The sequence below is a fragment of the Nerophis lumbriciformis genome, linkage group LG01, assembly GCF_033978685.3.
Source record: "Nerophis lumbriciformis linkage group LG01, RoL_Nlum_v2.1, whole genome shotgun sequence".
Classification (NCBI taxonomy): Eukaryota; Metazoa; Chordata; class Actinopteri; order Syngnathiformes; family Syngnathidae; genus Nerophis; species Nerophis lumbriciformis.
The window spans coordinates 77,440,798-77,455,735 of NC_084548.2; the positions used below are offsets into that span (position 1 = coordinate 77,440,798).

The 14,938-nt window shown below is 38.4% G+C and overlaps 1 protein-coding gene across 2 annotated transcripts in view; it reads right to left on the reverse strand.

The window, feature by feature from the left end:
- The window catches only part of plod1a (procollagen-lysine, 2-oxoglutarate 5-dioxygenase 1a), a 40,192-nt gene extending 27,881 nt beyond the window's left edge, over window positions 1–12,311 (reverse strand). For both annotated transcript variants that reach the window (XM_061973202.2, XM_061973212.2), the window contains exons 1-5: window positions 12,070–12,311; window positions 9,328–9,419; window positions 6,452–6,585; window positions 3,996–4,159; window positions 2,342–2,454 (exon numbers count right to left, since the gene is read on the reverse strand). In XM_061973202.2, coding sequence (XP_061829186.2) covers window positions 2,342–2,454; window positions 3,996–4,159; window positions 6,452–6,585; window positions 9,328–9,419; window positions 12,070–12,241 — 675 coding nt within the window. In that variant the 5' untranslated portion in view covers window positions 12,242–12,311. The remainder of the gene's footprint in view (window positions 1–2,341; window positions 2,455–3,995; window positions 4,160–6,451; window positions 6,586–9,327; window positions 9,420–12,069) is intronic.
- Window positions 12,312–14,938: the final 2,627 nt, after the last annotated feature.

Genomic DNA, 14,938 nt, shown 5'->3' on the forward strand with positions numbered 1-14,938 from the left:
TGCACGTGTACACACTACTACTTCGAGGGAATAATGAACAACGAATCAATGATTGAAGTGCAATCCTACAATACTACGTTTGTGGACAAGGAGACTCCAGCCATAGAAGCACAGTAAATCTCATTATTAGCGGTTACACGATCCAGTGAAAAGATTCTCTAGAGCTGCTGTAACTAATTTCGCCACACCTAGTGTGTGTGGGACAATCATTGGCACTTTAACTTAACTAACTGCCTGCAAACTGAGGGCAAATCTAACAAACACATCTGAGCTAATGCTGCTCGATCTGGGCGCTGACGTCCCACGTCACTTAGCAACAGGCACCGCCTTTTAAAGGCACACTCTGGTCTCATGAAACATCTCAACTGCATATGCCAGATATTTGAAGGTTTTTTTTGTAAGTAACTCTATAAATATGTACACTAGTAATTAATTACATTTATTAAAGAGTACCGTATTTTTCGGAGTATAAGTTGCACCTGCCGAAAATGCATAATAAAGAAGGAAAAAAACATATATAAGTCGCTCCGGAGTATAAGTCGCATTTTTTGGGGAAATGTATTTGATAAAAGCCAACAGCAAGAATCGACATTTGAAAGGCAATTTAAAATAAATGAAGAATAGTGAACAACAGGCTGAATAAGTGTACGTTATATGAGGCATAAATAACCAACTGGTATGTTAACGTAACATATTATGGTAAGAGTCATTCAAATAACTATAACATATAGAACATGCTATACGTTTACCAAACAATCTGTCACTCCTAATCGCTAAATCCCATGAAATCTTATACGTCTAGTGCAGGGGTCGGCGACCTTTACCAGTCAAAGAGCCATTATGGCCAGTTTCACAAATCAAAGAAAACACTGGGAGCCACAAAATTATTTTGAAATTTAAAATGAAATGACACTACATACAAAGTTTTTTTTTTTAACTTTGTGCTATGTATAAACCAAAGGTTCCGAGTTTTGCATGAATGGCGCTTGACAGCGTCATGTTTGTTAGACTCCCAATTTTTCCAGCATTCTACGAAATTAAAGACAACAATTCTAACAGACGTGCCGTGATGGTACAGTACTTATCACCCACTACATCCAGCGTGCCGGCCCAACCACACGTGGTATGGGAATTGTGTCTGCTCACGTAAGTGACAGCAAGGCATAGTTGGTCAACAACCACACAGGTTACACTGACGGTGGCGGTATAAACTTTAACACTCTTACTAATAATGCGCCACACTGTGAACCCACACCAAACAAGAATGACAAACACATTTCGGGAGAACATCTGCACCTTAACACAACATAAACACAACAGAACAAATACCCAGAATCCCATGCAGCCCTGACTCTTCCGGGCTACATAATACACCCCCGCTACCAAACCCCGCCCACATCAACCGACGCACGGAGGGGGGGAGCAGGGTTGGGGTGGGGTTTGGTGGTAGCAGGGGTGTGTAATGTAGCCCGGAAGAGTCAGGGCTGCATGGGATTCTGGGTATTTGTTATGTTGTGTTTATGTTGTGTTAAGGTGCAGATGTTCTCCCGAAATGTGTTTGTCATTCTTGTTTGATTTTGGTTCAAAGTGTGGCGCATTATTAGTAAGAATGTTAAAGTTATTTTATATGGCCACCGTCAGTGTAACCTGTGCGGCTTTTGACCAACTATGCCTTGCTGTCACTTACATGTACAAGTAGTAAATGCATACAACAAAAGACTGGGCTGAAATCCTGTTTGTACAGATTGTAGAGGATGCTGAACGCTGTATCATCATGGCGCGCCCTTAATATTATTATGAGGGTGAAAATCGAAGTATATCAATCCCGGTAGTTTTATGCGAGAGGCTCTCCCGGGAAAATTGGGAGGGGAGGCAAGTGTGCAGCTGAGCCGCATCAGAGTGAGCAAAGAGCCGCATGCGGCTCCAGAGCCGCGGGTTGCCGACCCCTGGTCTAGTCTCTTACGTGAATGACATCAATAATCTTATTTGATATTTTACGCTGGCAACTTGTCCAGGGTGTACCCCGCCTTCTGCCCGATTGTAGCTGAGATAGGCTCCAGCACCCCCCGCGACCCCAAAGGGAATAAGCGGTAGAAAATGGATGGATGGATGGATGGTGTTCATCATTTCACACATAAGTCGCTCCTGAGTATAAGTCGCACCCCCGGCCAAACTATGAAAAAAACTGCCACTTATAGTCCGAAAAATACGGTAATTAATTCAATTACTTTTTTGGCAATTATATTTAAAAAAATGACACAAATACAAATGAATACGTCTTGATTTGATAAAAGACAACAACAAGAAGCGTCTCATATAGTAGTGTAAAAATGTGCCTCACCCTTTTATCTGGATTGATATAAATCTTGGTGAAAAAGAGCTGATCGCTGTCGTTGTCTGCTCCCGCCCAGTCAGCAAGCATTTCCTTGATGTTGGGAAGGTAGCCAATGAAGCCTGAGGAAAGCAAGTAAACTAGCATAAACAGGAGCTCTGGCACCCTGCTGTGTGCCTCGGCGCTTTTACAAAAAGCTTTCATTATAACTACCGACCTGACTTTTGATGGCCTCTGCCATGTGCTTACTTTGTGTAAAACTTCTGGGTCTAGAAAGGTCGGCTCGCTCTCCTGCTGCGACGACACCACACTGCATTTACAGTCACTACATGTTCTAACCTTCTCCTGGAACAAAGTCGTCTTAGCTCAGACTCATATCCCATGTCACAGAATCATTAAGCCCACTGATTGATGAATGCACCTGTATTAAGTTCAAATATCCTCTAATAGTCATTGTAACGAGGGCGATCGATATCACATAAGCTGATCCCCTCTGGCTGACATTTATTTTTGGTTCCTCGACTGACAGAAGCAGCTCGCAGCTAACTGTGTATGTTCATACGCAGTGTGGAGCCGCCTCCCTAAGTTAATCATCTTCACCCCAATTGTGGCAAATAGACTGCACACACAAAAGCGTAAACGTAAGGTAACATAGTAGAAGTGATCCGGAACAGGCCCAAAATCTAATCAGTTGGTCCTTATCCTTGGGCTGAGCGATAAAACGATATCAATAGATGCGTAATTGATATCAATAAAATATGAGTTTGATAAAACATTTGATAGCTGAAAAAGGTATTACAATATAAGTCGATATCGATAATTATTGATATTTTTTATGACCTATCGAAAATAAGAAGCACGAAAAAATATACTAAATGTAAACTTTTTTTAACTTTCAAATGTAACCTTGCTCTGATTATAATCCCTCAGCTATCAAGGCAGAAAGGAAAGTAAATGTCAACACAAGCATGGAAAACAATGTAAACAAAATAGTAAAATCACATTGAACACTTGACAATAACTCTTAAAATGAAGGAATATGTAAGAAATGCTTCATAAAGTGTAAGAAAATAGTGTGAAAAGGTAAACATAGAGAAACCTGAGAAGAACTATTATCTGCAGGTTTAGTGCTCTAAAGGGTGGGCGGTGTGGTATCAGCAGTCTTGTTGGGGACGAGCGCCTTGCATCATTTACAGACCACATTGGTCCGTTTATACAAATCTGCCAAAGTTGATAGTTAATACTGTTACCTGATTGGCTGTTAGTGTGTCACTCCCACTGATCAGTGATCACTTCCTGCGTTGCTCGGTGACTTTGTTCATGCAACCAACCTTGCTTCCATACTTCACCGTTCCTCCGACGAAAAATAAACTAATCGAACACTTTAACGAACCCATTTTTCATTGATATCGATTAAGTGTATATGGTGATGTATATTGATATTGTTTTACCGCCCAGCCCTAGTTACTGTGTACTATTGACTTTGTTTTGCTCAATGAAGTGTATGTAATCAAGGATAATAACAAACTGCACATCTAAAAATTACAGGTAATGCATGTGATATCAGTATCTCACCCATGGATCATCGGTATCGGCAACATGTAATAATAAACATTCCTTACTTGAAAGTTGCAGAAGACAAATTCAATAAATAAGATGATACCTCCAGCACCGAGGAACCTGTTCCCCTCCCGGACATGTGGATGTTTATCCTCCAAGTGTCTGTCGGGCCAAATCAAGCTCTCAGAGGAGAACACCACTTTGTGTTGGGCCTGCACAAACTTCTTTAGCACTTCTCGGGGACTGGAGGCCAAAATCACATCATAGCTGTGGAAACACAAGAAGGAAAATGTTGCTGCAGTCCAACACCGCAGGGGTCAGCAACACATCCAAACAAGGCCTCGGCTCATGAAGCATACAGTCATTAACTCTTAAAGGGGCGTGGCTTGTTTTTTTTTTATGCCTTTTTTCGTGACAGGGGACAAACCTCAAGGTGTTAAGAGGGAAAAACTTTGGTTTGTTATTTTAGGAATGTTCAAATGTTACATCAAAATGATTTGCATTTCTTATAAGAACATGACATGCTTGCTCACTCCACAGTACAAGTCAAAAGAAAAGCGAGGTAATAATGCCATTGCTCCTCTTGTGAGCTGATGAATCGCAGCCCGGTGGCGTCGGGCCGGCAGCGGGTAGCCAACTCGCCCGGGCAGGCGAGGCTCGCTGGGAGACAGCGAGGTAAGAGTGAGGAGGACATTTTGGCCGTCCACCAACGCTGCAGTGTGAGTCCTTACAGGGGAACTGCACTTTTTGGGGGATATTGCCTGTTGTTTTTTCATTGTGCCCATTGGGCTGAGGTTTTTTTTTGGCCCTGATGTGGGATCTGAACCGAGGATGTCGTTGTGGCTTGTACAGCCCTTTGAGACATGTGTGATTAAGGGGCTATATAAGTCAACTTTGATTGTTTCACAATCCTTATGCAAGACAAGAACACAAATGTTTTTCTTTTTTTATCCGTTCTAACTCGTAAATAAACACTAACAAAAGTCAGCCAACAATAGAGACCATGGGACTCGCTCTATTCCGCCTATAAAGCGCTCTAAAAAAACCTGTTAAAAAATCATGTTTTATATACGTAATGTAGTAACATTCATATCATCAAATATATACATGTTGTAAGTATATGTGTAATGTAGTAACATTTATAATAACATGTAATATATACATGATGTAAGTATATATGTCATGTAGTAACATTCATAATAACATGTAATATATACATGATGTAAGTATATATGTCATGTAGTAACATTCATAATAACATGTAATATAAACATGATGTAAGTATATATGTAGTATCTAGTAACATTCATAATAACATGTAATATATACATGATGTAAGTATATATGTCATGTAGTAACATTCATAATAACATGTAATATATACATGATGTAAGAATATATGTCATGTAGTAACATTCATAATAACATGTAATATATACATGATGTAAGTATATATGTCATGTAGTAACATTCATAATAACATGTAATATATACATGATGTAAGTATATATGTCATGAAGTAACATTCATAATAACATGTAATAAATACATGATGTAAGTATATATGTCATGTAGTAACATTCATAATAACATGTAATATTTACTTATTTTGCTCATCTTAAGCATACATGTTAATTTCAAAGACGCATCACAACATTTGCTTTTACCTTCAACAACCAGACTACTAATCATGGCGGACTTGATGAGAGACAACACAGACTACTTTGGGACTAATGATGACCAGAAACTTACATTTTCGAGCCTGAATATAAGGAAGATGATCTACAAGTTTCAGAAGCTGTGTGATAAACAGATGCAGCTTTAGTGAAAGACTAACATAGCAGTTTGATAAGTGCTAAACAAGAAATACAAACTACGAACATAATAAAACAATCTCTTACTGTACAATGTCTGCTTTCATTTGGATGCTGACTGACGGGATGTTTATATCTTCCCGTTTAGATGAAGAACTAATCATAATCCTCACGCAGGTAAAAAATGTGCGTCTTTTTGTGTCTTTTTCGCCATCTCCGGGTCTAAGTTGGATATCAAAGTTGACCAACTTCTTGGTTTATGTCCACAACCTTCTGCTATCCAGGATGTATCATCTAGGATTAACTTTCACCAACTCAGAGGCCATGCAGCAGCTCAAAATGTCAATATAACAGCATAAGCTAGTTAGCTCTCTGTGATCACGGCGCCACTAAAAATAGTTTGTCTGCGTTAGAGCTTATAATAACAATCTGCTTAATATTCAGGTCACAACATGTAAATGGAGTATTGTTGGCACTTTTTGGAGGTTTTTTGGAGGGCTTTATGGCCGGAATAGTGTACTCCCGTCAGCTGAATTGTTAGCCACCTTGTACTTGCCGTATTTTATGACTTTGAATGCATTAAAGAAAGAAAACGTGTTCTTGTCTTACGTAAGGATTGTGAATGATAGGCAACATTTTTAAAAAAGTGCACTTCCCCTTTAAGTAAAATGGCAGCATTTGTTTGTAAAGCAGCTTGTCAAGTATAACACAACAAAGGCAGAAATGATATGGCAAGCCATGTTACCTGTCAATAAAAAGAATTATTTTATCCTCATCCTTCATTTCCTCCACGGCTTCTTTCAGAAGCCTCACTTTCTGACCTCCGCCGGGGGCGGACAAATAGTCGCCACCTTTCCATTTCTGCCCGCGACCAAGGACCTGCAAACACACAGCACAAAGCCTATACTGTGTATACTCTTTTACTATTTGATATTGCACTGGTACTGTATGTGACTACTGTACTTTTACTTGTACTGATACTTCTACCATAACTCCTGGGACTTTTTGTGCAACTTATTGTCTTTTAATTAATGTACATCAGAGCTATTCAAATGTTTTTATTTAGTGTATTAGATTCAGCAACTAGTGTTTGGATCCCACTGTACGCGATATCTGAAGTAAGGCTGAAACGACGCGTCGACGTAGTCGACGTCATCGGTTACGTAAATATGTCGACGTCGTTTTTATGCTTCGACGCGTCGCATATTTACGTCACACTGCCGTCATGGCGGAGCGCAAAGCAGATGATGCGAGCGGTGCGAGCGAGGGAAAAAAAGCACGCCAAAAGTCGTCAAAAGTGTGGGAGTATTTCAATAAACAAATGTATATAATTCGGCATTATTTCGGCCAGTCGGTTTATAAAATCAGGACCGATCAGTTTACGTTCGCGCGCAGGTATAACGCGGCGCGCTCCTGTCTCATCTGCTGGTGCGCGAGCCCGGTAATTAGACCGCTGTGTCAAATCAAGGAGTACAAAAGACGCCAGCGCAGAGTGGAAAAAGGTTTAGTTCATTACAGATAACCCAGAGTTGTGCCAAAAGTATGTAAGATTTAATATTTCTCTTCGTGGGTGTGGCGCACCTGTTGCGCTGGTGAGATGGGAGGGGGGGTTGTGTGCATGTAGCGTGCTTAGTCTGGAGGCTAAATACACACAGTGTGTTATGTAACTGTTGTTTAGTGTTGATATTCTTTGCTTAGTTTGATAAATGTTGGAGCAGTTTGCTTCATCAGGAGGGTGAAGTCGCTCAATTTAAAGTGTTGGATTTAACTGTGTTGGTGAGGGCGTAGAAAAAGGGGCATTTTTCTACCAGTAGACAGCGTTTAAGATTGAGTGTTTCACTGCTAAATTAATAATATATTTATATTGAATATGGATTTTAAATATGTATCTAAATAGGTGGTTAATTGGTTAGGTATTTATGTATTTGCATATTGGGTTTTCTGTTGCATTTATCTATTGTGTTTCTGGTGTTAAATGTATTTTATATGTATCTTGGTGCATTTATGTTGAGACAATTTATTTAAAATCTGTTTTAACTTAAAGGGAAAAGATGTGTCCATTTTCTTGCACTTGTTTAATGGTTAAGAGTTTGATAGCTAATTAATAGTTGTAAATTATGGGATTGATAATTGATTGATTTTTTACAGCATGTTAATCTTGTGGTGTTTTGTCCTTAAAGGTTTTTCACCTACTAAAGAAGCTAAAGGCTACTAAAGGCTACTAAAGGCTACTAAAGACAGCTAATGACAGCTAAAGAAACTAAAGTCTATTAACACTGCTAAAGACTGCTAAAAAGACTAAAGAAGAAAAAAGAAGCTGTTTCTTGGTTGGAAAAACTGTTGCAAACTAAAGGAAAATAAAAGGAAAAAGTAACTACGGTCTGGTCTTTTGAGTGAAATCCAGAAGCCACATTCAGCATTGATACATCCCTTCAAGTGTGGGATAAGCACAGCGAAAAAAGCAAAACACTTGACAGTTGTTGTATGCACACTGTGTCATAGCAGCACAACGGCTATGAAGGAACATTTGAAAAGAAAACACCCGACAGCGTTCTTGCCATCACCATCAACTAGTCAATCGTCCGCGTGAGTATACATTGTCATCATTACACAAAATCATGAATGTGTCATTTGTATCTGCGTTGTAAATTCATAAACTAAAACACTGTTTCGCTCTGAGAGGCGCGTTTGGCATGCCTGTTCAGTGTTTACAAAGACGCGCTCCTCTTTAACGCTAACGTTAATTAGTTGTGCAAATACCTTTTACAACATTAACAGTTACATATACTATGTACAAACCAACAATTAACTTTCACTTTAATCATACTATCATTGTTGTGTTATTAAGCAAAATAAGCAATACTTTTACTTTTGTTGAAATGTTTACACTGTTACAGAATATTTCGTTTTGCACTTTTTTGTATTGGATGTTTATCTTTATTTTTGCACATTTTAAAGCAAAATAAGCAATACTTTTACTTTAGAAATGCTTATACTATTGTAGAATATTAAGATTTGCACTGGATGTTTACTTTTATATTTGCACATTAAAAAGCAAATAAGCTACTTTTAATTTTGTTAAATGTTAAAAGTTTTAAATGTTTACATTGTTACAGAATATTTTGTCATGTTGTTGTCAATGTTGACTGAGTGGCCATACTTTTTTTTTTGTATATAAAAGTCATGCCTTTTGAAAAAACTGGCCAACATTTATTTATTCATCTTCATTTTAAATAAAAAAAATAATCGGTAAAAGGAAAAATAATCTATAGATTAATCGAAAAAAATAAACTATAGATTAACCGATTAATCGAAAAAATAATCTATAGATTAATCGATAGAAAAATAATCGTTAGCTGCAGCCTTAATCTGAAGAGCATGGAAAAAAGCATTTCACTGTGGTGTACTCTGCATGTGACCAATAAAACCCTTGAACCTTGAGGAGGTTTAACCCTGGGGCCGTATTTCAAAAGAAACATGTAAACAAATCTCTGTCAACATGCACTTATTTGTCTGGGGGGGCCCGGAAGCATATTTTCTTTACACAGGCATGTTTTCACACATCAGCCAAACAATATGATATAAAAAGAAGAAGAATACAGAAGGTGTTTGCTTCCCTACCTTGACTGTGTAATTAAAATGTTTCGCAGATCTCAAGAAACGCCTGAAGCCATCAGTTTCCTTGGTTGCAACTGTCACAACCAAAAGCTTGTCTGGAAGGAGAGGAATTTGTCAGCACATTTCAAATTGATTTACCGGTACACACTTTTATTGAATAGGCTTATTAGAATTAATATCAGGATTTATTATATATCACAAAACCTGCTTACGACCTTCTAAATATATTTTGTAGACATGAAATAACACCCATTACTAAGTCCCCTTTACGCTCCTTTAACCCAATAAAGTATGAAGGAAGGCAAGATTGTTTTATAAAAAATCTTTGCAATGCTTGCACGGATTGAGGTCATTTTTTGGGACTTATGCAGATCTCAAATACACAAAAAAAAGGTACCAATAGGTAATACAGGTTTTGCATAATAGGTCCCCTTTAAATGTGTTATTTTGCACCTAAAACACTTTCTTCCCCCATGGTTTCGTTTTAGCACAAAAACATGCAAGTTGAAAAGTATAAAAATTGTTTCACATTTTAAAAGAGTTGAAAAGAATGTAATTGGGCGGCTCAAGATATGAAAACAAATCTGCTTCAGCTCACAATTTAGCCAAGGGTGGCCCTGGCTAATAGAATAATAACAACAAAGGGTGCGCAAAAAATCGATTACCATCTGAATCTTGATTCAAAATGGGTTCATCATTTTCAAAAATCTATTTTTTTTTTGAAGAAGGATATTAGGTCATCATTATGCAACCAGAAGGAACTGTTCTAACCTGTAACCTGTCTTGAAAACCTTTTATTATAATTGGTATACCAAACAATACATTGTCTTGAATCAAGAATCGTGTTGAATCCAATCGTCTCCCCGGGAATCGGATTGAATGGTTAGGGTGCCCAAAGATCCACACCCCTCGTAATAACACAACAACACATGTAATTAGCCTTAATAACATGTTTAAAACATATACAGATATCCAAGTACATTCTTTTATTTGTTGCGGTATTTGGCTCTCCATGAATAAAATGTTTGGACACGCCTGATCTACATTCTAGAACAGCCATTCTCAAACTGTGGTATGCGCACCACTGGTGGTACTCGGGCTCTATCTAGTGGTACGCCGAAGATTTAATTCATTATTTAAGTATAGTGTAGTTGTTTTTTTACATTCAAACACAGTGTTACTGTTCAAACGGTGTGTAATGTTACAGTGGCCGCAAATATTAAAGATAGTACCTGCCTTGTTTTTAATGAATGCTTAGGCCTACTGCGCCACTGTGTTGTAATGTGGGTCATTATGGTGGTACTTAATGAATACTTAGGTCTACTACACTACTGTATTTAATGTTGTCATTATGGTGGTACTTAATGAATACTTAGGTCTACTACAATACTGTATTTAATGTTGTCATTATGGTGGTACTTAATGAATACTTAGGTCTACTACACTAATGTATTTAATGTCATTATGGTGGTACTTAATGAATACTTAGGTCTACTACACTACTGTATTTAATGTCATTATGGTGGTACTTAATGAATACTTAGGTCTACTATGCTACTGTGTTGTAATATGGGTCATTATGGTGGTACTTAATGAATACTTAGGTCTACTACACTACTGTATTTAATGTCATTATGGTGGTACTTAATGAATACTTAGGTCTACTACACTACTGTATTTAATGTTGTCATTATGGTGGTACTTAATGAATACTTAGGTCTACTACACTACTGTATTTAATGTTGTCATTATGGTGGTATTCAATGAATACTTAGGTCTACTACACTACTGTATTTTAATGTCAATATAATGGTACTTAATGAATACTTAGGTCTACTACACTACTGTATTTAATTTTGTCATTATGGTGGTACTTAATGAATACTTAGGTCTACTACACTACTGTATTTAATGTTGTCATTATGGTGGTACTTAATGAATACTTAGGTCTACTACACTACTGTATTTAATGTTGTCATTATGGTGGTACTTAATGAATACTTAGGTCTACTACACTACTGTATTTAATGTTGTCATTATGGTGGTACTTAATGAATACTTAGGTCTACTACACTACTGTATTTAATGTTGTCATTATGGTGGTACTTAATGAATACTTAGGTCTACTACACTACTGTATTTAATGTTGTCATTATGGTGGTACTTAATGAATACTTAGGTCTACTACACTACTGTATTTAATGTCATTATGGTGGTACTTAATGAATACTTAGGTCTACTACACTACTGTATTTAATATCATTATGGTGGTACTTGGAGAGCCAAGTGTTGGTACTAGGTGGGGAAAAAATAGTTCTAGAACATTCTGCAGCCTCAATGGAAGCCACACATAGGGACGACACAATATATGTCCCTGGCTGTAAATGTCCGTGGTAACTCAACAAACACTTTACTATTCAACATTAGAACCCTAAGGGAGAGAAAGTGTGGAGGAAACAAAGAGGAGTTTTAGTTTTGCTGTCCACGTCACCTAACTTGTTTCTTTCACGTGGGGGCAACAAATGTTTATTCGCTCATTTCCTCTCAACTCTTTGGTACAAACACAGCAACGCAAGATGAACAAAAACAAAACCATCTCGAGGAAGGAGCTAAAAGTTTGCTACATGTTTTCTGTAAAGTATAAAATGTCTTATCGCGCCTGTTTGGTGAACTTCTCTGTCATTAGCTTAAATGTGTGACGCCATAACTAGCTAACTAACTAACTAACTAACTAACTCACCTTACCTTCTTTCAGGTGCTGCTCGTCACAGTAGCTCGGTGAAAGGAGTGTGCAGAGAAGGAGGACGGGGAGTAACAGCAGGCAAAGTTTCATCTCGGCAACTTTTTTTATAATATCCGTTAAATAATGGATGGAGTGTGGAATCCTGATACTTTTCCCGCTGACTGGACTGTGCATGGAAAGCCCGAGTTCCCTTGAACGCGACTCTCTCTCTCTCTCTCTCTCTCTCTCTCTCTCTCTCTCTCTCTCTCTCTCTCTCTCTCTCTCTCTCTCTCTCTCTCTCTCTCTCTCTCTCTCTCTCTCTCTCTCTCTCTCTCTCTCTCTCTCTCTCTCTCTCTCTCTCTCTCCACCCTCTCTCAATTGCTTTTCAATATTTGCGAACAAACAGAAAGTGCAAACAACAATCCTTAGATTGAAAATCCGCGTCACGGACGACGGTAGAGATTCCACGCACACGTCAGACGAACAAGCAGTGATTTACACTGCGTGGGTAAATCTCGGGTGTTGAAAAAGATCCACAGCTGTTCTGTGAACGTGAGATCCTCCACGCAGTGGCGGTGGATGGATCGAGGCAAATGTCGACAGCACCGATACCAACGGGCGTATCAGTATCGAATTGTTATAAGCAGGCCCGGCCCTAACCAATCTGGCGCCCTAGGCAAGATTTTAGGTGGCGCCCCCCCACATCGGCAGTGAAGTGTATATACTCACAAGAAACCGAATAGCTTTGTCTTTGACCTTTTTTTTTTACTTACAACCAGAGGTGGGTAGTAACGCGCTACATTTACTCCGTTACATCTACTTGAGTAACTTTTGGGATAAATTGTACTTCTAAGAGTAGTTTTAATGCAACATACTTTTACTTTTACTTAAGTATATTTATAGAGAAGGAACGCTACTTTTACTCCGCTACTTTTATCTACATTCAGCTCGCTACTCGCTACTAATTTTTATCGATCTGTTAATGCACACTTTGTTTGTTTTGGTCTGTCAGACAGACCTTCATAGTGCCTGCGTTTCAACAAATACAGTCACTGGTGACGTTCACTCCGTTCCACCAATCAGATGCAGTCACTGGTGACGTTGGACCAATCAAACAGAGCCAGGCGGTCACATGACCTGACTTAAACAAGTGTGAAAAACTTATTGGGGTGTTACCATTTAGTGGTCAATTGTACGGAATATGTACTGTACTGTGCAATCTAATCATAAAAGTTCCAATCAATCAATCAAAAGTGTGAAGGAAAAAATATACTTTTTTTATTTCAACCGTACATCCCGTCAAAAGCCTCAAGACTGACCGCACATGAGGACGTTCCTGTCTTCACAATAAAAGTGCCGCTCCATCGCGCCTGCGCTTTCAAAACAAGAGTCTCCGAAAGCCAGCGCAAACAAGCTAGCAAGCTACGGAGTTTGACGCCAATATATTTCTTGTAAAGTGTATAAAAACGAATATGGAAGCTGGACAAATAAGATGCCAAAAACCAACCACTTTCATGTGGTATTAGACAGAAAGGAGGAACTTTTCTTCTCCTCCATTTGAAAACGTGGACGTTATCATCACTACTGTCTGATTACAATCAATGCAAGTCATCAGAATCAGGTAATACACCAACTTATATTCTAGTCTGCATGAAAGAAAGGAATCTATATGTTAAACATGCATGTATATTCATTAAAACACCTTTAACATGTAAACAAAAACAGCAAAATAAATACATATAAATTATATACTGTATATATCAATGTATATGTATGTATATATATATATATATATATATATATATATGTGTGTGTGTGTGTGTATGTTACTCATCAGTTACTCAGTACTTAAGTAGTTTTTTCACAACATACTTTTTACTTTTACTCAAGTAAATATTTGGGTGACTACTCCTTACTTTTACTTGAGTAATAAATCTCTAAAGTAACAGTACTCTTACTTGAGTACAATTTCTGGCTACTCTACCCACCTCTGCTTACAACTATACCTAATACCTGTATATAAAGGGGTGGAAAAGTGACTATTACCTGCAGGGCAAACATTAGCTAACCAGAAGGCAATAACAATGTAAACAAAAAACACCTGCTTAAAAGATCTAATACAAATGTCCCTGAGGAATGTAAGGTGGGAGTACTGTAATTACCTAACGTTACATTATTATTTTCCATAACAATTTAGCCCCCTCCACAATATTAACCCGACGTTAAAACAGTGATTAGCAATTGCCGAATCATGTAACATTAGCTTAATGCTAAAAAGCCAGGTTACTATCACATTCTGTAACAGACAAATAATTTCATGTAGGCTAACGTTACCTACCTGCTACCTCTTGTCTTTTTCTCGTTTCTCCTCCTCTTCTTTTCTCTTTTTTCTTCCCTGGGCACCTGACAGTTTTGGCCGTTTTGACATCTTGTGTTGATTTTTTGATGTGGTGACGTCCAAAAAGAGTCATGATACGGGAAGGGAGGGGGCGCACCGTGCTGGGGGAGGAGAGGGGGTGGGGGCGTAATGTTGTAACAAATAATATTTCTATTAAATAGGCTTTACTTTGCATTTTAATTAACGTGGGATTATTTTTTGTATTTAGAAATAATAGTACCAACTTTTTTTCTTTTTCTTTTTTTTTTCTCCAACATTTGTGGCACTGGCGTGGCGCCCCCTGATGGACGGCGCCCTTAGCATTTGCCTATACGGCCTATGCCACGGGCCGGCCCTGCACGCACACGTCAGACGAACAAGCAGTGATTTACACTGCGTGGGTAAATCTCGGGTGTTAAAAAAGACCCACAGCTGTTCTGTGAACGTGAGATCCTCCACGCAGTGGCGGTGGATGGATCGAGGCAAATGTCGACAGCACCGATACCAACGGGCGT